This window comes from Pantherophis guttatus, chromosome 4 (assembly GCF_059756535.1).
Source record: "Pantherophis guttatus breed Tessera chromosome 4, ASM5975653v1, whole genome shotgun sequence".
NCBI classification, from domain to species: Eukaryota; Metazoa; Chordata; class Lepidosauria; order Squamata; family Colubridae; genus Pantherophis; species Pantherophis guttatus.
The window spans coordinates 54,489,837-54,512,713 of record NC_142066.1 but is presented as its reverse complement, the minus strand read 5'-3'; the positions used below and the strand labels follow the sequence as shown (position 1 = coordinate 54,512,713).

General features: G+C 37.5%; 2 protein-coding genes across 4 annotated transcripts in view; both read left to right on the top strand.

Moving 5' to 3' along the window:
- The window catches only part of ACLY (ATP citrate lyase), a 59,138-nt gene extending 45,605 nt beyond the window's left edge, over positions 1-13,533 (top strand). For all 3 annotated transcript variants that reach the window (XM_034415944.3, XM_034415943.3, XM_087893999.1), the window contains 12 exons: positions 90-286; positions 370-451; positions 2,013-2,123; positions 3,502-3,629; positions 5,114-5,207; positions 6,182-6,336; positions 8,310-8,460; positions 9,456-9,599; positions 9,779-9,892; positions 11,094-11,176; positions 12,153-12,229; positions 12,697-13,533. In XM_034415944.3, coding sequence (XP_034271835.1) covers positions 90-286; positions 370-451; positions 2,013-2,123; positions 3,502-3,629; positions 5,114-5,207; positions 6,182-6,336; positions 8,310-8,460; positions 9,456-9,599; positions 9,779-9,892; positions 11,094-11,176; positions 12,153-12,229; positions 12,697-12,791 — 1,431 coding nt within the window. In that variant the 3' untranslated portion in view covers positions 12,792-13,533. The remainder of the gene's footprint in view (positions 1-89; positions 287-369; positions 452-2,012; positions 2,124-3,501; positions 3,630-5,113; positions 5,208-6,181; positions 6,337-8,309; positions 8,461-9,455; positions 9,600-9,778; positions 9,893-11,093; positions 11,177-12,152; positions 12,230-12,696) is intronic.
- A 263-nt stretch (positions 13,534-13,796) lies between these two features.
- On the top strand, positions 13,797-22,019 carry LOC117664712 (kelch-like protein 11). The gene is made up of 2 exons (XM_034415942.3): positions 13,797-17,828; positions 19,746-22,019. Exons 1-2 carry the CDS (start codon positions 17,338-17,340, stop codon positions 21,325-21,327), a joined length of 2,073 nt encoding a protein of 690 aa, XP_034271833.2. The 5' UTR covers positions 13,797-17,337; the 3' UTR covers positions 21,328-22,019.
- Positions 22,020-22,877: the final 858 nt, after the last annotated feature.

The window sequence follows — 22,877 nt, the reverse complement described above, 5'->3', positions numbered from 1 at the left end:
TGATACAACTATCCTTAGCTGGACCTGAATCAAATATTAATTGTTTTAATTAAGAGATCTTGATATTTCAGCTTTGTTTCTGTTCACAGGTGGGTGGAATTAAACCTGGCTGTTTTAAGATTGGAAACACAGGAGGAATGCTGGATAACATTCTGGCATCGAAACTGTATCGCCCTGGTAGCGTGGCTTATGTCTCCCGCTCAGGAGGGATGTCCAATGAGCTCAACAACATTATCTCCAGGACCACGGATGGAGTCTTTGAAGGTGTAGCCATTGGTGGAGATAGGTAAGAGCGGTAATTCCAAATGTTTGTTTTGCCTATTTTTGTCTTTTAAAATATTTCTTTAAAAATTCTTCCCTTCTGCCCAGATATCCTGGTTCTACCTTCATGGATCATGTATTGCGTTACCAGGATACTCCAGGGGTGAAGATGATGGTAGTGCTAGGAGAAGTGAGTATCTTTTAGTTTCTATCTTGAGCATAATTTGGAAATGGGATCTTTTCCTATAATGGACTTTCTGTGTTAAAATGAATTTATGTAATGAACTTATATAGGAACTTATACAAAAATATAAATATTTTTGATGATTAAACAAATAATTTATAGAAAGAATAGTAATGTGTAACTTTAGGAAGAGAGCTTAAAATATATTTGTACTTATAATGCTGTGAAGAATATCAGAAATCACTACTTCTTTCGTTCTTTCTTTCTATTTTTCTTCAGTTTTTTTCTTTTCGTGCACCTTTTACTTTTTCTTTTATTTTTCTTCCTTTATATTAGTTTTAGTTTTTATCTTGTTTAGTTTTATCTTGTTTTAATAAAAATTATACAATTATACATACACAGATATAGAAATGGGATCTTTTCATTGACTTCATAAAAAATTTTTTTTTGAAAAAGCAAGAGAACAAAAATACATATTGTTGTTGTGTTTCTCAGCCAGTGCCATAAAGCCAAGGACTAGGAAGCCTCTCTCTTATGTCTAGCCACATTGGCTGGGCTTCCCGTCCAGTGTAGTCAGCAGCCTCAGGCATGCTACTAATTTTCTATCCTTGTATATGCTGTGGAAACAAATAATTTGTCTAGAATAAGCTTACGAAGTTTACCAAATACCAAGACATTGTTGGAGGATTCTACACCCAACTAGTGTTGGTGCTACAGTTGAAACAGAGCTTTGATTTCTTATGTCTAGCAGCTCTCCATTACTGTATTACCTGGAGACCATTGGAAACATGCTCCTTCAATAATCTTTCTATAGAGATATTTGAAAAAAAAATATCCTCCCAATAATCAGGAAGTATCCTGGCCTTTCCAACACTATTTATCTCCAGGGGCTGGCTGCTTAAGGACAAATAGACTGTGATTACAGCACAGTGGCTAGATTCTGTGTAGCAGCACTGGGGATTTGTCACAAACAAGTGATTAATCTATTATTAGTTATATAACCAATGTAGCAAACCCTTTTGCACTGCTACTCTTTTGAATTTTAGTATTTAATGACTATGGGCCTCACAGTTTAAGGATTGATATTATAGTATAGTTAGAAGCCCAAGTGTAACTGACAGATTGGATGCAAAATTGTAATTTTAATATAGGTTTATCTGTTATTTCTTATTTTATTCTAGAATTTTCAACTGGATATTTCTTGAGTGTTTTTATTTGTTCTGATCTCTGTTCTTTGACTGTAATAAACTTGATTTGATTTGACTTGTATTACCATAATTTTGATATAAATGTATTCTTATTTTACCTGCCACTTGGCTTAATCAGTACAAAGTCTTAAAAATGCCTTGATCTTGATTTATTATTACTGCTGTTTTATTCAGATTGATATTTTACTCCATGTAATCAGAAGACATGTTAACTCTTCTTTTTATCTAATCCTCTCATTTAATAGAATTAAACGTAAGGCTGGATTGATGAAATTGGTATAGTGCCTTATTTTAAAGAACGGCATATATATACAGACTGCATTAATACATTTGACTCCAATTTTGTTTCAATTTTTTAGATTGGAGGAACAGAAGAATACAAAATCTGTAAGGGTGTTAAAGAAGGCCGGATCACTAAACCTGTTGTGTGCTGGTGCATTGGAACATGTGCTACTATGTTCTCTTCGGAGGTAATGTATATACTAAAGAGGAAATCATTGAATCATTGGCAGAATCAGTCTGTTTTAATTAAGGGTAAAGGCCATTCAAAATACAAAGTCTTCATTAGTTTTGTTTCTAATAGTCACTTGCTATTTTTTCATAAAATGAATCTTCGAAAGCTGGATCTTACTCCACAACCTCGTGAAAGATCTAATAACCATCTCTTTGCTCCTTTGGTAACCAACCAGTCTTTGTATCTTCTACAGAATCTACACTATCATTCAGCATTACAATTGGACTATTGTAATGCTCTCTACATGGGGCTCCCCCTGAAGAGCACTCGGAGGCTCCAACTGGTCCAGAATGCGGCCGCGCAGGTGGTTATGGGCACAACTCATAGTGCCCACGTGACACCCCTCCTGCGCGAGCTGCACTGGCTCCCAGTGGTCTTCCGGGTGTGATTCAAGGTGTTGGTTACCACCTTTAAAGCGCTCCATGGCATAGGACCCGGGTACCTTCGAGACCATCTTCTGCCACCAATAGCCTCCCACCGGCCAGTCCGCTCCCACAGAGGAGGTCTCCTCAGGGTGCCATTGGCCAAGTTATGTCGGCTGGCGACACCCAGGGGGAGGGCCTTCTCTGTGGGAGCCCCAGCCCTGTGGAATGAACTGCCCCCGGAAATACATAAGATTTCCGACCTCCGGGTGTTTCGCTGTGCACTGAAGACCCTGTTGTTCCACCAGGCCAGGCTATCAACATAATAATTTTAAATTGGGGTATTTTAAATTTCTGGGGTTTTAAATTGAGCCAAATCTATTTAATCATTTTAAATTTTTAATCGTTGTTTTGTCTTGTGTTTTTAAATAGGCTGTACACCGCCCTGAGTCCTTCGGGAGAAGGGCGGTATAGAATTATTATTATTATTATTATTATTATTATTATTATTATTATTATTATTATTATTATTATTAACATGCACTACTTTAATTCTTTAAAAATTTATAAAACACATATGAGTTAATTTTGCATACTGTGTAGTTATTGATCCACCTGATCATTAAGATTTTTATCTGAGGCCAAGTGTTCCTGCCAAATGAGATGAGACAAATGTCCACAAGAACCTTTTTTCAAAGGGGAGAGGGTTATCCTATATGTGGAATTCCTTCCACATAGAAGCTCATTTTGTGCATATGGTCGTCTTGCTACCAAATGCTTTATTCCATCATGCATTTTAGATGTAATTTTAGTGTTTTCAGTTATTATTCTATGTGCTGTTAGTCTTACTCTGATTGTATGGCTGCATTGTTTTTACTGTTTATAGCTAGTTTTACTTTGTTTTATTATAAATTCTTTTTGCCATTATTCTGTTTAGTATTTTATGTTTTATATGTCCCTTCTTGATAACAGGTACAATTTGGCCATGCTGGAGCATGTGCCAATCAGGCATCTGAAACTGCTGTAGCCAAGAATAAAGCATTAAAAGAAGTGGGTGTCTTTGTACCACAAAGCTTTGATGAGCTGGGTGATGTAATTCAGTAAGTGACATTATGGCAATAATCATGATATATCTGTTGGGCTTCTGAAGACAGTCTGAGAAATACTATTATAGGATTACTCAGGATCTTAAGAATAGACTCAGTCATCCTTTGATGGATTACATGGTGGATTGCCCCCAGAATTATAAATGAATTCTTTCCTATTCTTTACTATTAATTCTGTGCAAACATCAGAAAACAGATATGTGAATCAGGCTACATGTTACAATCATCATAAGAATTGTTTTGCCCATTGCTGGAATATTCTTTACCAACGGGCAAAGCAAGGTGAGTAGAAATCTCACATTGCATGAATTTATGATTGGAATAAGATATTTGGTGAAACCATTCAAAATAAACCCTGGTTTTAAAAAACCCATTGCTTAGTAAAATAAGATGAATTACACTAATGAATGAGGAGGTATTAGGTTTGCAATGTATCCCCTATCATTTAAAACACTTAACATACCTTCTACCTTCGATCAGTGAAAATTTGCAAGACTGGCTTTGGTAAACTTTGCTAGCAGCATAAAAATCATCAAAAGTCCCTTGACTTAGTGCAACTATTAGACTGTTTCATATATCCTTTGCTTTACCCTGCTTATAGCCATTTCCACAACCTGATCTCTTCAATTAAGTTATATTGAAGGACAGGCGGTAGTATGCAACTAATTTTGTTCTAGTGGAATTTATCTGGTATATATAGCCAAAGATATTTTATTGAATAATTCATCAAGTGTACATACTAAAGAAAAGGAAATTGAGTACTACATAAAATGGTGTTTCTCAATCTCAGCAATTTTAAAATATCTGAACTTCAACTCACAGGAATTCCTAGCTGGCATGCAAATCTACTCATCTTAAAGTCTCTGAGCTTCAGAAACACTGAGCTACAACAAAACTGGAATGTATTGTTTTTTACTTGTAAATATAAGTACAAGTAGATACAAACACAAGTATTTAAAAGGTTTAATAAAAAAAAAAAATCATCCTCCTCAAAAAGGAAAAGTCAGGTGAAATTTTATTCAAGTATGCCATAATATGATATCCATATTTCTGGAGCTTAAGAAAATGAAGATAGCAATCGCAATAGAATTTAGACTTCTATACAGCTTCACAATGCTTTACAGCCCTCTCTAAGTGCATATTGCCCCCAACAATCTGGATCCTCATTTTAGCCACCTCGGAAGAATGGAAGGCTGAGTCAACCTTGAGCCTGGTGAGGTTCGAACTGCCAAATTGCAGGCAGCCGGCAGTCAGCAGAAGTAGCCTTCTGAGATGGATAATAAATACTATTCTAATTGTAGGAAAATATCAATACATAAAGGATAGCGGATTGAGTCATAATTGGCTTTGTGGAGACCTAGAGGTCACTATCCATGAGTATAAAGAGATGATCCTCGAAGTAGATATAACACAAACCAAGTAAATAATCATTGGATAAATCTGCAAGAAATTAACATTGTTTTCTTTCCTTTCAATAGATCAGTGTATGAGGATCTGGTTTCTAAGGGAGTAATTGAGCCAGCACAGGAAGTTCCTCCTCCAACTGTGCCAATGGATTACTCATGGGCCAGAGTAGGTTTACTCTTAATAGTCTAGAAGAGTTACACATGGGAGGTGAATAGCTGGATGAGCTTGAAATTCTTAAAACATGCTATGTAGATCAGCTTTCCCAACCTCTTCCGGGTTGGCGGCCCAACATGCAAGGGGGGGGGAGATTGTTTTGTGTGAGGGGCAGATGCATGTGTGCGCATGCACAGCTTCATTCAGCTGGCACAAAGTGGGGCTGTGAGCACAGAAGTGGGGCTGTGAATGCCGGTGTCTGCCCCTCACATGAGTGGAGCTGAAAGTGCTGGTACCCGCTACTTGCACAAGTGATGCTGCGAGGGCCAGCACCTGGCACTCATGTGAGTTGGGCTTTGTGCACTGACTCATCACTCACCCAGTAGTGGGGCAGTAGTGGGCTGTGGCCCACAGATTGGGAACCCTGATGTATTTGATTATAATTAGATGGTCAGCTTAGTCCTGTCCATTATTTTCTTGCAAATGAATTACTTGAGTGAAACATGATGTGTGTGTGTGCGTGTGTGTGTGTGTGTGTGAGAGAGAGAGAGAGAGAGAACATATAATTAATATAATTAAAGCATGTTTTCATTGGGATAGTAGACTTTGAATTTTATCATTAATTACTATAGGTAGGGGCATCAGTAAGTCAACATTGTTTTATGGAAAAGCATTTATTTTGCATATTCCCTGAAAACAGGGCTGGCCCTATCTCTAGGCAAAAAGAGGTAGCTGATTTTCAGTATCATTTGATTTTGGATTTTAGGAACTGTAATGATTGGAGAGGTGGACATGATATGCTACTTAATCTCTCAAATACTAAAATATTCGGAACTAGATTTCACTACAACATATTATTTTTATGGAAGAATATTCACCTGTGTAAGCCTGATAGAAGTCTGAATTGATATGAGTCTAGCAGCTCACTGAAAATTAAGGCAGGGCTGCTGTGTTTGGGATTTTTTAACCATATTTTTGTTTTTTAGGAGCTTGGTTTAATCCGGAAACCAGCTTCTTTCATGACTAGCATTTGTGATGAGCGAGGTCAGGAACTGATTTATGCAGGCATGCCAATCACTGAGGTCTTCAAGGAAGAGATGGGAATTGGTGGTGTGTTGGGTCTGCTATGGTTCCAGAGAAGGTAAATTGTTTTGGGGGGAAACTTCACAATATTATCTTATCTTTCTTTTTTGAGAGATTTGAGTGTTTTCAAGGTGGTGCTGATTCTGATTGTGAAACACAGATTTTAAATAATTGGAATAAAATTCCCATTGAACTATTCACTTAAATTGTTAAGGGTTGACAGCTAAATTCCTGAGGCAGGTCTAGCTCTCTGAGAGATGCTGTCTAGGCTTTTCTAGACATAAATATGGGATAAATAAATGGTACTCATATTAGCAAATTCATAAAACAGTTGAGGGTTGAGTTGCTGACTTCTCATTCATTCCTGAAAGTTGCTCTTTTGACCATGGGTGTCAGGAGAAGATGACAAAAATGAAAACAACTGAATAAAGACAGGATAATCATATAAATATGTATGAAAAGTATAAAGGGTAAAATGGACGAAAGAGAAATATTGACATGCCTTAGAGATACAGGCGACCTGTTTATCTTCCAGAGGTTACTGCAATATATGGTTATATCTATGACAATATTGATAATGATGGATTTCTGACAGCGTCCTCTGCTAACCCTTCTCTGTATAGTATACAACTATAAGAAAAGGTATATCCTAAGGTCTGGTCTCAAATTCTGTAGAGTTGTGGTGATGCTCCATATGTTGGAAGCTCTAATGATGCACTGCATTATATAAGTGTCCACTTAAACATGCTTTTCAGCATTCTCTGCAGAATGCAGGAGCATTTCCCTGCATATAGTGGATGAGGGAGGCAAGAATTATTTGAAATCTGAAAACTTCCAAAATATTCTGGTTTAGAATCGTAACAGATAATATGTAAACCTTTTTTTACACAGCATATTTTAATATTTGAAAGTGTTATTCAAGAAGAAAAACAACATAAATCTTACATTAACTACTACATATCATATTTTACAGAGTATAAGACGCACTGGAGTATAAGACGCAGCTTAGTTTTTGGGGAGGAAAATAGGGGGGAAAAAATCTGCCTACCAGGTATTCATTGGGCTAACGTCCTTAGTCTGGTCAGGTTTAGCACATTAGTTTGCTGGTTTTGAGCTGATAAAAAACAGCTTTTAAAGCACAGCTGAGAGGGAACAGCAGTGAGAAAAGCAGGCAAAGCTCAGAAGATCTTCACTCGCTAGCATCTCATTAGGGCTGAAAAAAGGCATCTAAAACAGAGCTGAGAGCATGGAAGATCTCGCTAGCGCCTCGTTAGGGCTGAAAAAAAGCTTCGAAAAAACTACATTCAGAGTATAAGATGCACCCAAATTTTCAGCTCTTTTAGGGGTGGGAAGTGCATCTTGTACTCTGAAAAATATGGTATATTGTAGAGCAATTGCATTATTATAAGCATGTTTAGGATTAAATGGATTTTCCCCCCACTTTCCCTTTATCCAAATATTGATTTATGAAAATGTTTCATCAAAATGTGTGCTCTAGATCGACTGATAGGTATTCTTGGTAGTTTCCTGAGCCTCTTGCTTCGAATATGCTGTAATTTAATGAAAGTTTAGAAAAGACAAAATGTGATTTAACAGAAGCTGACCAAGATTGTGAGTAGTTGTGAGAGTTCCTCAGTCAATGGGGCCAATGGCTCAAGTAAGATATTCCTGATCCATTTTTTAAAATCTTCCCTTTGGCAAATAGCCCATATTATTTCTAAATAGTTTTTAAAGTGCAAGGTGTGCTATTTCTTGAAGAAGAGCTTCTAATATGGAAACTACAAATGCTTTCTTAAGTCATCTGTTCCCAGTTTGGCTTTTTGTAGATGCTGATTGGGAAGTCTAGGTCTTGCAGTAATAATCCAACTAGAATATATTAAATTAGAGAAGGCTGCCTTAAGCTTTGAGTTTCTAGTAGAAGTTGTTTTTTAAAAATGACACCAGTTGTCTTTGTAATAACATCTTAATAATTGACATTAACCAACATGCAATTGTTTTAAAGGGAACTTTATAAAATCTTTCTCTCTTCAGGTTGCCTAAATATGCCTGCCAGTTTATAGAGATGTGTCTGATGGTGACAGCTGATCATGGTCCAGCAGTGTCAGGAGCCCATAACACTATTGTCTGTGCAAGAGCTGGAAAAGACCTTGTCTCCAGTCTCACATCAGGCCTACTCACAATCGTAAGCATTGCCAAGAGGTGGATGAAGTTAGTGCATTATATCATTTGTAGCTAGGGCTCTTACTTCTCCATTTATAATTCACAACATATACCAGTTTTGAAGAAGATGCTCCTGGACTGGACATCACTTCAGTTCTAGCATTCGTCTGATACTTCTGGAGCTGTGCTGACAAAGCTGATAACAAAGAATTTTATATTTTAAGAGAAAGCTACATTATACACAACACATATTTTTGGAAATATTGGGTTTCTGCTGGTTATTTCATGTAAAATGAGGTCACTTTCAGCTTGCTTAGGAGAATAGGTGAATTCAGCAGACAGAAGTAACTGGTTAGTTAAGAACACAGTCATAACCAGAAATGATAAAATAGAAACTGCTGTTGGAATTTCCGAACTTACTGCTTGCCTGGTAGCGTAAAATATTAAAAGTAATTTGTTACAGCATTTCCTCTTATAGTGACACATCAAAAAAGACAATCATATCAAAAAGCAACTAAGTGCATATATTTGAAGCCCATTTATTAAACTGGTCAATTTTTGGGGGAAATTGCCAGGATAGGTTTGGTTTTGCTCCAGAAATTCTATTTCTTCACATGGATCCTGTTCTTGCTAAGAATGGTAAATTTGTGACTGAATTCCATAAGCTATAAGGGAAACGAACTGCATGGAAAATGTTTCTTCCTATAGTAGCTATCTCATGCTTCTGCTCCAAATGTCCGTTATTATTAAGGAGGTTAGATGCTTTCTAACCTAGATCTCACTGACATACTCATTTCGTGAGTTATACAATATTTGTATCCAAAGCAGGCAAAGGAGTTTGAAATCTGTGAGGCATCCTCTTTGGATTTGTTGGGAGCAGACAGTTCTATTATCTGCTGTCTCCATTTCTCCTGTTCGTATTTTTAAGCTTGATCACAGGATCTTCTGTGTCTGATCTTACTCCAAAAGAAAAAACTTTTCAGTTTGGCTTTTTCTCTGCTTACCGATGTCCTCCAGGGTGATCGTTTTGGTGGTGCTTTGGATGCAGCCGCAAAAATGTTCAGCAAAGCATTTGACAGTGGCATCATTCCCATGGAGTTTGTGAACAAGATGAAGAAGGAAGGGAAATTAATCATGGGCATTGGCCACCGAGTTAAATCAGTAAGTTGCTTGCCTGCTTAGAGAGGTGCTAGATTTCCACGGTTAGCATCATAGCCTAAATCCTGAATTCAGTTCAGGATTTCAAATAATTTAGCCATGATGTGAAAATATTTTTGATCCTGAGTGCTTGCTGGTTTTAAACTGTGTGGTTTCTTTTATTGTTTCTTTTAACTTTGTAGATCAACAATCCAGATATGAGAGTTCAGATCCTTAAAGATTATGTGAAGCAGAATTTCCCTGCAACGCCTCTTCTAGATTATGCATTGGAAGTGGAAAAAATTACTACATCCAAGGTAACATCTTTTTGTGACAATTTTAACACGAAAGTACTTGGTTTCTCTATTTAAAACTACATCAACTATTGTTATAAATATTTGTTGTATGTTATAAACATATAAAAATTACTAAATTTGAATGGCAGGAGTTTGCTAAACTTCCTGTCCCTTTATATTTAATTATTATGATTAAGAGAAAATTTTAAAAATTGCATATAGGATAAAAAAGGATTTTAAAAAAGGATAAAAACACATGTATTTCCTATTTTTAAAATATTGCCTTTTAATTATCTGGAAGCTATTCATGGCATAGGACCCGGGTACCTCCGAGACCGTCTTCTGCCACCAATAGCCTCCCACCGACCAGTTCACTCCCACAGAGAGGGTCTCCTCCGGGTGCCATCAGCCAAGTTATGTCAGCTGGCGACACCCAGGGGGAGGGCCTTCTCTGTGGGAGCCCCAGCCCTGTGGAACGAACTGCCCCCGGAAATACCTAAGATCTCCGACCTCCGGGTGTTTCGCTGCGCACTGAAGACCCTGTTGTTCCGCCAGGCCGGGCTATCAACATAATAGTTTTAAATTGGGGTATTTAAATTTCTGGGGTTTTAAATTTGAGCCAAATTTATTTAATTATTTTAAATTTTAATTGCTGTTTTTGTCTTGTGTTTTTAAATAGGCTGTACACCGCCCTGAGTCCTTCGGGAGAAGGGCGGTATAGAAATATTATTATTATTATTATTATTATTATTATTATTATTATTATTATTATTATTATTATTATTTTGCTTGTCTTAGGCATCAGATAACATTGCATTAGCTTATAAAGTCTTACTTATGGAAATCTGAACCCAAAGAAAATACCAAATGCTGCTTGTATTTTCAAGACTGAAAACTTGATAACAATATATACTCTAAACAGAAACAAAATAGTGAAAGGTACTATGATAGAAAATGTTACTACACATATCTCAGCTCACATGTAGGGAACTTTACTGATTGTAGTTTAATTAATAGAATTAGGAATTACTTTCAAAACTCTGCCTCCAGTGCAGCCATAAGGGATCTTAAAAATAATCATATAAGTGGCTTATTAATTTTGGTTGTTTTTGAGGTGTAACCATTAAGAGATATCACCAATGCTGGTGATACTTTCATCTAGATTAAAAATTCCTCTTAATGTTAAAATCTCTTTTTTTTCCCTCAACCTGCTCCAATCTAGAAACCTAACCTTATCTTGAATGTTGATGGATTTATTGGTGTGGCCTTTGTTGATGTACTTAGGAACTGTGGTTCTTTTACACGGTGAGCAATCAGTTTCTCATTAATCTTTGTTATGGTTCAGAAGCTTGGTTATAATAAATCTCCCTTGATCAAAAATCACAGACATTCTGGATATAATGCATATAAAGGAAAAATGATAGCAATATTTGAGCTTATTGACAGTATAGGCATTATGGCCAGTTTCATTCATTCTATTTAATTTTCTTGGGGTTATATTTGTGTTGTAATTTTTCTAAGAAAGGGATAAACAGTCTGCATTCATGTATCACTGTTAACCATAGAGAGATGCTAACAATGACTGCATCTAGACCAGTGGTTCTCAACCTGTGGGTCGGGACCCCTTTGGGGGTCGAATGACCCTTTCACAGGGGTTGCCTAAGACCATCAGAAAACATATTTTCAATGGTTTTAGGAATAATTTTACGGTTGGAGGTCACCACAACATGAGGAAGTGTATTAAAGGGTCGCAGCATTAGGAAGGTTGAGAACCACTGATCTAGACCATGGTTCATAATACGGTTAATGAAAGCCTCACTAATATTCTAGGACCATAGTTTGTTATAAGTTAGCATTTATCCAGTCTCACATTATCCAAATATCATTTAATTACTATTTCAAAGCATAAGATGCAAAATTAGCTAAAAGCACAACTGCCCCTGCAAAAAGTAATTTGTCTTCTCCATTTTTGTCTTCCAAAATCTCAGCCCAAATAGCCCAACTTCACTTAATAACAATATGTTAAATAAATCAAAATTGGCTGGATTCACACATCTTAACTCAGAATATGGAATAGAATATTTTGTGAAGTTGTGCCCTTCTCCCAATATCAAAGAAAACATGCCATGTTTCTCATGCCACTGTCTTGTAAAGTCTATTCTGCAGACTTTATGAAACTTTTATTTAGCCGATTTAAAAAGAATGTCTATTTTTTTCTGCAGATACAGATTATTGTATAATTTTAAAGTGTAACATTTAAAAAAGTATTTTTTTACTGCAGGGAAGAAGCTGATGAATATATTGACATTGGTGCCCTCAATGGCATTTTTGTGCTTGGCAGAAGCATGGGTTTCATTGGTGAGTCTTTTATGTTATGCGGTAAAGCCAGATGAGTGATCTTGGGCTAATTACTCTTTCAGCAATGGGAAGGAAGCAATGCTTCAGGCAACATTTGGACAGAAATATGTATGCAATATACATGGAAGAGGATTCCAATCCCATACTACTTGAGCAGATATTTTAAAGAAGTCATTTTGCTCCTTGACTCATCTAGAAAGGCTGTTTTTGTATGGGCTATCCCTTTCCCCCAAAAATTTCAGACAATTATAGGGAGCATAGCAGGGATGTGACGAATATAGCACCAGAGGTTACAAGAACACAATTTTTGAACCCCCTTTCCCTAATCTTGTTTTGGGGCGGGAGGGGGGCATGCAGTTGAACCAAGTGTTAACTTTAATGGAGACTGAAGTTCAGTTTCTACCATTTTTGTCTTTTTAAAGACTATATCCAAAGAGAAATATTAAATAAAAAACATTTTATTTTAGGACATTATCTGGATCAGAAAAGATTGAAACAAGGTCTATATCGTCATCCTTGGGACGATATCTCTTATGTCTTACCAGAGCATATGACTATGTGACAACTGAATGGAACAAAACAAATTGCTTTTATGGAAGACCAATAAATATGACTACGCTGTATGGCTTGGTTGTAAAACAGACTGAGTTGAAATTCTATATAAGGCTTTTCTAGGCTTAGATGTGGATTCCATAAATAATGATAAACCAAAACATTCGCTACTTTCTGTTGTATTTAATATATTAAAGAAGTTGTACTGTCTTTGCTTGTTCCTTTATGCATGTTTATTTTGTCTTCCACCCCTCACTTCAGTAATTCTGGCCAAATGTTAATGTTTTTTATTTTAATCTGTGACCTCATTAGACTTGAAAAACTTAAGTCAAATGGACTTGTATGATCAAAATATTAAAAACTCTCCTTACAAGCTGTGTATAATTTTGTGACAAATTTGTCCTTTCTGTATCCTGTATTTTATATTAATCGTTAGTCTTTATTTCTGGTCTGAGGGACTACACCTGATTTGATAAGCCTTTATAAACCTGGTATATTTAAAAATGTAAAACTGGTAACATAAGCTCATGTTCAAAACTGTGAACTTTGTGTGCATTCCAGTTTTTGTATTTATGCAGGTAATATTTTTAGTTGCACAAACACAAGTCCTACTATTTTTGCAGACAGTGATCTCTGAATATATCTGTGTGCACAAGACACTTCATCTCTGGATCTTTAATGTATTCACAACAATAGTCAGTGCTTCATTTATGTATTACAACCTGACTCAAATAAAAATGTACAATAATAAATCATCTTTGCTAGATTTTGTATTTAATGAAATTTTGGCTGAGAGAAAAAAGTGTTAAGAGGAGGAAGTACGGTAATCTATATGTTGTTATTTCAACATAAAGATTAGTGATTTCAAACTGTTTGGTGTTCGTAAACCCATGAAGAGCACTCTCTCCCTCCCTCATCAGTGGAGTGCCCCAAACATATGGTTCTAGGTGACTTCGGTCTGTCTTTCCTGCGTTCAACTTCAGAAATGATGATCTCCATGAACGGCCTATTCCAGATTGTCACAGGTCCGATTCTTGTGTCACACACCAGATCTAATATTCTTATCAGAGCAATGACAAGGTGTTCTGGTGGGGTCAGATCACACCCTTATATCCAGAGATATATCACCCACCACCCACCTCTGCAAAGAGCCTGGACACACACACACAAACCGAGACTGATAGAGCCAAGTGGATTTCAGAAAGATCTGGGGGATATCCTAAAGGATTTACTGCATAGTCCTGCTGAAGCCTTAGTAAAGGCCTGGAACCAGAAGGCCACTGAGGCTCTGGACAGGATCACCCTCTCACATGCTTCCCTCCCATCATTCTCTGTGCTTCAAAGAACAACAGAGGATTCTGAAATGGGTTGAGATTTCTAGAGGTAAATTAACTCTACAGGTAAACTAAGACTGGACATGTCTTAGATCCCCTATTAAGGCCTATCTCATGGTGATAAAAATGGTGAAACAAAAATAGTTCTCTGCTCTTATTGCATTCACAGTGTCACCCATTGACCCTTTTCCAAATCATTCAATCCCTACTAGCCCAAGGGGGTTAGGACCATCATCAAACACCTGTCACACAACATAACTCATGTTCAATTCCAGTTAAAACCTTGTAAGGTGCTAGTCTTTGGGAGATGCCTAGGGAGACATCTTGCCTAGTAATTTGGGAACACAGCCACCAAAAAAGCCAATGCATTCCTAGGTTGCAATAAAGAGGTATAGAATCAAAATCACATGAATTACTAATTAGTAAGACCACATTTAGAACACTGCATCCAGTTTTGGTCATCATACAGTATTATTAAAAAAATGTTGAGACTCTGGAAAGAATGCAGAATAAAGCAACAAAGATTAGAGGCTGAAGGCTAAAATATATGAAGAACATTTGAAGGAATTGGGTATGTCTGTCTAGTGAAGACTAGGAATGATATGATAGCAGTGTTCCAATATTTGAGGGGTGCCATAAAGAGGTCAACCTATTCTCCAAAGCCCAGAAAGCAAGACAAGAAACAATGGATGGAAACTAATCAAGAAGAAAAGCAACAAAGAACTAAGGACAAATTTCCTGACAGTGAAAACAATTAAACCAGTGGAACTGCTTGCTTTCAGAAGTTGTGGGTGCTCTATCACTGGAAGTGGAAGAGGCTGGAAGCCATTTGTTTGAAATGGTATAGTGTCCTGCTTGAGAAGGGGATTGGACTAGAAAATCTCCGAGGTACCTTCCAACTCTGTTTATCCTATGCCTATCCGTGTTTTATCCTAATCTATTTGACTTTAACATATTTGGCTAAGAGATTAATTTGTATTCTAATACTTTTATCATATAGGACTTCTTTCAGCCATTCTAAGGTTAGATTGGGTTAGTATTGGAAGAAATGTCCATCTGGGTTCAGTTCCAAATGGGAGAAAGACACTGGAAACATGGAGACTGCTTGGAAAGATGGTCTAATGGTGGATAGGACTACATGGGTTTTTTGGGTCCTGGGCAAAATGAGCACATGGATGAGAGAGGGAGACAGATTTATACCCTCTCTTGAGCCTCGCCTTGGAGCTTCCTGTTCCTGTGAAAGAAATGTATTCTGATTGGTTGTCAGACTCTCATGGGGCCATGCAGGGGTAACTTCGTAGTGACTTGAGTCCCAAGCTTGGTTGAATCTTGCTGGGTGATGTAATCTCCCCAGGTGCCATGTGGTGGGTTCTGTTGCTAGATGGGTAGAGGGCTAATCCTATCATGTCCTGAGGGCCATGTCTTAATCTCATCACCCTGGACCTGAAGTGGGGGGCAGGGAGCTGCAGGGAGCTGCTTTGTCTTTAAAATGTAAGGTCCGGCTATACGCTTAAGCTCTCAGTGAACCAAAAAGAAAGACTTAAACGGAGGCTTGAATAAGAATCAACATTTAATCTTTGATCAAAGACAAAAGGCTGGGTAAAACCATTCCAAACACATACAAAGAGATATGTATATGGGAAGGTTCACATCTTCAGAGAAGATGTAACCACGTTTTATACCTTTAAAGCATCAGTTAGATCCCCAATTCTGGCCCCTTAATTTATGTTTGTGTATTCTTTGTTGCCCTGCAAAGGAATCTAAACTTCCAATTAGTCTTATCTTTGTTTACTTAATTGGCCACTTAGCGCCTGGCTCCTGAAGACCAGATCTTACCCAGATCAGACATAAATTAGGATTGAGTTGTAAATTACCCCTTTGTTGATGGCTGGAGTTCCAACAGATACGTACCATGTTTTTAGGTGGCACAGAAAGAGATTGATATGAGCAGGTCAAATGGCAGGGACATACGTTTGACAAATACCAGATACATTTCAGAGGCCTAATGACAATATGTTTGTAACAGGAGATACAAATAGAAAGGAATAATATATGTGATACAAAAGCACAATATATATGTTACAGGAACCTAATGATTACAAAATAACAAGCTTTTACTAAATCTAGTATATCAGTATTTTATATTCTATATTATTGTTTCCCTACAAAAACATGTTTCTCCCTTTCTCATCCAGGGAAATATAATATTCTGCCTTTCAAATATTTCATTCTTCTAGATGGGTGGGTGCTAACTTTCTTAGATTAGATTAGATTAGATTAGGGTTAGATTTCTTTCACATCCATTCTTCCCATGATTCATTCTGAACATTTATCTTCACTTTAGAGTTCACAAAAGAGATAACCCAGACCCCAATTTGTACTAACGAACTTTTCTTATCAGGAGCTTGTTTATCCGTTTAGGAATGTTAAAAGCTAATAAATCTTGAACATTACTTTAAAAGAAAGAATATAAATCAGATTAAAATGCAAAGTAACTATGTTAGTTAACAAATTTTGCTTAACGCATTGTAAGCCGCCCTGAGTCTCTGGAGAAGGGCAGCATATAAATCAAATTAAAAAATAATAATAAAAAAAAAATAACAGAAGCCATGTTATTTGCCCCTCAAATCCACTAAGAAAACATATAGGCAACCTAACAGAAAGTCTAACAGATTAACAGAGTTGGAAGGGACCTTATAGGTCATCTAGTCCAACCCCATCCCCAAGCAGGAGACACTACTACACCATTTCTGACAACCTGGCGAATATGTTACAAATACAACCAAAACTCAGTTTTATTCCAAGCACTTTCCTGCAAACATTCAAGCTAGCGACTGCCAACATCCAAAAACCTACAAATATGTACAATACTAATTTGATAAAGAAGCTGAACATACTTTTTCTACAGTGGTTTATCCATTTGGGATTACAATTTAAGGTGTTTTCTTTTAACTAGCCTGCATTTGTCCTAGGTTTTCAAAAAATAGCTTTCCTCTTTATTTTGCAACTGAGGGGAAAAAGGCAATTAAAAATAAGCAGGAAGCCGATTTTGAAAAGAAAAAAAAACCTTGAGAATTTTATGCGAATCATTCTTACATCTGTGATCGCACGCGGCGACTATTAGTGCCGGAAGTATGATATATTCATATCTCTATGATCTTGTAAGTGACGTAATTCGAGGCAGCAACAGAAAAACTTCGAATCGATTTAAAAATAACCAAGATGGCGGCAACTGGAGGCGGCGGGCCGGATGTCAACCACCCTGGCCTGGAGGGCGAGGCGGGGCCAGACTCGGAGCCTGACTCGGAGGTGTTTTCGTGCGTGGCCCACTGCTCCGACCTCGCCTGCCGCCAGAACGAACAGCGGCGGTTAGGCCTCTTCTGTGACGTCACGCTAGCCTTCAGTGGCGGCAGCAATGAGGAGGAGGAGGAGGAAGAGGAGGGGGGAGTGGGCGGGGCCTCCTCCGGCTCCGACCCCCCGCCGCGAGAGTTCCGGGCGCACCGCTCGGTCCTGGCAGCGGCCACCGAATACTTCGCTCCTCTCCTTCTGGGCGACTTCGCGGAGTCCCGCTCGGGGCGGGTAGAGTTACGCAAATGGAGTTCGGGAGCGGGACCAGACCCGGAGACGATCGAGGCGGTCATCAGCTTCATGTACACGGGGACGGTTCGCGTCAGTCCTGGCAACGTGCACGAGGTCCTGGAGTTGGCTGACAGGTGAGGCGGGGAGGAGGAACGAGGCGTCGGGGGATAAATCGGACGCCAACCGACTGATGCGTGTCGGCCGGAAGTTTTCCTGAGTTCTGACGGGTGAAGGTATCTTAACCCGAGGGAGTTCTTAGGAAAGGCAACCAAGGATGGTCCTTCTGTGCCTCCTTCCCTGGAACTGCGAAAATTGATGTGGGGTTCCAGTGTAACCCAGTGGTGGCTTTAGTTGGAGTAGACTAATTTGCCTGAAGGACCAGAGGTCTGGCTTGCTATAAGGCATATCAAGAAGTATAGAAATACACCGAATGGCAGCATTGAACATGGACCTTACCAAGGTGAACATTCATATGGCAACATTTCTCCCAGTGCAGTTTCTGAATTACTTGAGTTACAGCATGAAGGGGGACTGCTGGACGCTTAAAGACAAGTTCAGCTCTGGCACCTTTTAAAAAAAGACAGTGGCACTGGAGATTTTTGAATGTCAGTTTAGTAGAAAGCAAAATACAAGTTATTATCTATCTAATAATTCTCAAACCAAAAATTAGATATAAACTACTGTTAGATGCTAAGGAAAGGGGGAGGGGTTTGGTTTACCAGATTTGAAATTGTATTTTGACGCTTGTTGTCTGGTCTGGCAAAAAGAGTGGATGAACCTCCAGAACAAGATGGTAACTGATTTAGAAGGTCATGAATTAAAATTCAGATGGCACAGCTATTTATGGTATGACAAAGTTAAAGTAAATGTTGATTTCAACAATCATTTTTTTTAGAAGAGCCATAGCAAGTTTTGGAATAAATACAAAACAAGGTTTCCTATGGAGATGCTTCTTTGAGTGTTCCCCCCAGGAAGCCTTTTTCAGAAAAGAAATGGTGGTAAAGCCGAACTGGTGGACTTATGGTAAAATAATATCTTTTAACTTTGGTGATCCCACCCTCAAGTCCAAGGAAAAGTTAGAATCAGAAGGTTGTGTCTGCCATTGTATTTACAACTGAAAGAAAAATTTAAGTTGGACAAAAAGAGTTATGGGTTTGACTTTGTTAAAAATGAATTGGAAATCTTACTGTGTAATAGTGATTAACATATTCAAAGATTTATAAAACGTTATTGAAATTGAATTTGGAAAGTGAACATATAAAGCATTGTATGATTCAGTGGGCAAGGAACATTGGCTATAATGTGATGTTTGAACAGTGAAAGAATATGTGGACAAAAGGTTTAAAATTTACATTAAACTAATTTAAAAGAAAGGTTCTATAAGATGATGTATCTACTGTAACACCAGACAAATTATCCAGAATGTATAAAGATATTTCAAATGAATGTTGGAAATGTAAATTTAAAAACGGGGCAGTCTACCATTTATGGTGGAAATGTAATAAAGCAAAGAAATTAAGGATCTTTTAAGAACAGAAAATTCTTAAAGTGAATATAAAAATAAAACCAAACACTTTTCTTTTGGGCTTCATGGAAAAAGACTTGGGGGGGGGGAATTGGAACGTTGATGGCAGCAAGGCTGTAAAAGTTAGCAGAGATGGTTAAATTAACTGTTTTGATCAAAGAAAAGAATATAAGTACTTTTGTTTCTACTTGGAAACTGCTTCTGGGCTTTATGCTTGAGGTGGAAAAAATGAAACTTTGATTTGGGGTTTTATTGATTGGTTAATTGTTATAGAAATTGCTAGTTTATACTATTATGGAAAAGTTAAAAGTTGAGGTTTGATGTTAAATGCCTTATTCCACTGCAACAGAGAGAAATCAATGCCTTTTTTTCTTTCCCCCTTCTGCCCCTCCCTTTTGTTTCCTACTACTTGCTTCTGTATTTTTGTATTTTATATTATAAGCTAATAAAAATATTTTGGATCGCAATAAACAAACTATCTAATAATTCACCGGTGGCATTTCTAAATTGCCTTTTTGTTTTGCAGGTTCTTACTAATACGTCTAAAAGAGTTCTGTGGGGAATTCCTCAAGAAAAAACTGAGTCTCTCCAACTCTGTAGCCATTCACAGCTTAGCTCATATGTACACTTTGAACCATCTGGCTTTAAAAGCTGCTGAGATGATCAGGAGGAACTTCTACAAAGTCATCGAAGATGAAGAGTTCTATACTTTGCCATTTCACCTTATTAGGGACTGGCTTTCAGATTCAGAAATCACAGTCGATGCAGAAGAGATTCTCTTTGAAATGGTTTTAAAGTGGGTCAAGAAAAATCCTGACGAAAGAGAAAAGTACTTCGGAGAGCTCTTTAAGCTTCTCCGACTATCACAAATTAAACCAACCTATTTGACTCAGCATGTTAAATGTGAAAAGCTGGTATCAAGCAATGAAGCATGCCTCAAACTTGTGTTGGAAGCAGTGGAAAGCCATGCTCTCAAGGGTGAAAATTTTCAGCTGGGTACACTCCAGCAAGTTAACTCCCCCATCTCATCTCTGCCTCGTTTTGGCCAAAACATGGATGTTATCATGGTCATTGGTGGTGTATCTGAGGGAGGTGATTACTTGAGTGAGTGTGTGGGGTACTTTATTGATGAAGATAGATGGGTGAATTTACCGCACACCCACAATCACCTTGATGGACATGCTGTGGTAGTAACCGAATCCTATCTTTATGTGGCAGGTTCCATGGAGCCTGGCTTTGCCAAGACCATGGAAAGGTATAACCCAGGTAGAAATGTTTGGGAGCAGGTTTCCAATTTGATAACCAGGAAGCATTATTTTGGACTTACTGAGGTAAAGGGAAACCTGTATAGCATTGGTGGACGGGGTTATTTCATCCCTGGTTTTAAAGAAGTGGCTGTCTACAATCCTGATCAAGATAAGTGGCACAATTTGGAGTCTGCACCAAAGATACTCCGGGATGTTAAAGTGATTACAATAGACAACAGGTTTGTTTACATGGCAGCTCGCACACCAGATGACGGAGATAATGAAGATGGCTTAAGGTCTGTCATTATTCGTTACGATGCAGACACACGACAGTGGCGAGATTGTGAGTCTCTGCCACTTCTTGACAACTATTGCTGTTTCCAAATGGTTGTGGAGAACACCAACTTTTACCACACCGCTTCATGTTGTCCCAGAAGCTATGCTCTAGACCATGAAGAGGCCAAGAGAAAAATCTCTAACCAAGTATCTGATGACATTCTGGAAAGCTTACCATCAGAGGTTCTTAGCATTGAAGGGGCGGCTATCTGCTATTACAAAGATGATATCTTCATCATAGGTGGATGGAAGAACAGTGATGATACTGATAAACGGTACAGAAAAGAAGCCTACCGTTACTGTGCTGAGAAGAAGCGTTGGTTGTTACTCCCTCCTATGCCTCAGCCTCGCTGCCGTGCTACAGCCTGTCACGTGAGAATCCCCTTTCGGTCCTTACATGGTACCCAGAAATATCCAATGCCGCAAAATCTAATGTGGCAGAAGGACCGGATCCGGCAGATGCAGGAGATACACCGACATTCCTTAAATTTACGGAGGATGCCTCACTCTCAGATAGAATGCTAGCTTGAATAAATGCCATCAGAAATACCTGTCCGTAATTGTCATGCCTGGCATGGACTAATAGCCATCAAACTGCTTAAGGATTGAAGACAAAGCTTTCTTGTTGCTCAGTAATGATCTGGATTACTAGACCACATGGAAATTTGGTGTATAGTAGCCATAAATATGAAGATAAACAGACATAGAACAGTCTTAGAGTCTATTGGTTTCTCCACCGATGTGATCCAGTTATAGAACCCAACAAAAGAATTGTTCTTGCATTTTGTAAATGTGTTCAGGTTGTATAAAATTGTACAAAAATTCAGCACAGTCTTTTTTTCCCTTTACATGTATGTATTGGACTTGCTTTTTGTGTATTGGGTCATCCCATCTCACTTTAAATGTTATAAAGGTCATGTGAAGTATTTCTATTTGTTTTATAATACTGATGTATATGTAAAGGACCATTTGAAGGTTTTTTTAAGACATTTTTATCTGCTTTTGCAGAGATATTTCTCTTTTTAATCTGCTGCGAATCTGCTTATTTCTGTCAAATGTGGATATGTGCAATACTTAAAAACAAGAAGAGTAAAGCACAATCTTTCTAAGAATTTCAAAATGTTTCATGATTATAATATTTTATACTTTTATTTATCTAAAAGCACTTGAGTTTGCTAAAAAGTATATTGATAAAAAGAATAAAATTTCTTATTTGAGTCATTTGCATTCATACAATGAAAAATTTGTGAGATGTGTCTCACAAAAAATTAGAACCTAATTTTTAGCAAGACCATTCTATTTTTTTTGTAGTCCCCCTGGTTTCCCATTAATTAATTTTATTTAATTGGTCCAATATTCCAGCCTTGAAGAAATGAATAGAAAGACCAAAAGAATACTAATTCATAACTGAAGCAATTGGGAATACATTATGGAAGGATTAAAGTTGCAAAAATTCTGGGTGTCAGTATTTAGGTAATAACTTTAACTACCATCTGATCTGTCTTCAACCATCAAACTTCTTTGTCTTAATGATATATTCCTTACGTGGATAATAACACAGTTCAGGAAGATAAAATTATGTAGAACATACAATATTTAATATAAACTTCTTGGTTCAACAGAATATTTAATTTTACATCCATTAATAATTTTGTTCCATTATATGTGTCCCAAGGTGTCCAACACATTACTTGATTTCCTGAGGCAGTTTTGTAATGAAATTTGCTTTGGCATCATTATTCTACTCTCTTTCAGAACTTAAATATGTATTCACAGCATTTATTCTGTATCTACAAATGATTAAAATAACAACCATCTTATAAGGCCATCTTATGAAACCATCTTCATTTAACTAGAGCAAGATAGAGTACTTCTTAATCTCCTTTTCACACTTTGCATCAGAAATGGCAGTAAATAAAAATGTTGTGATAGGAATATCTAAGGAAATCTCAAGAAAAGTCGAACCATGATGCATGTGGTCATCAGATGATATGCAAGCAGAATCCTTAGAAAAAGAATTGACTGCTTCTTCATCTACTGTATAAGTATTTTCTGAGAAAGATCTAAAACAGTTA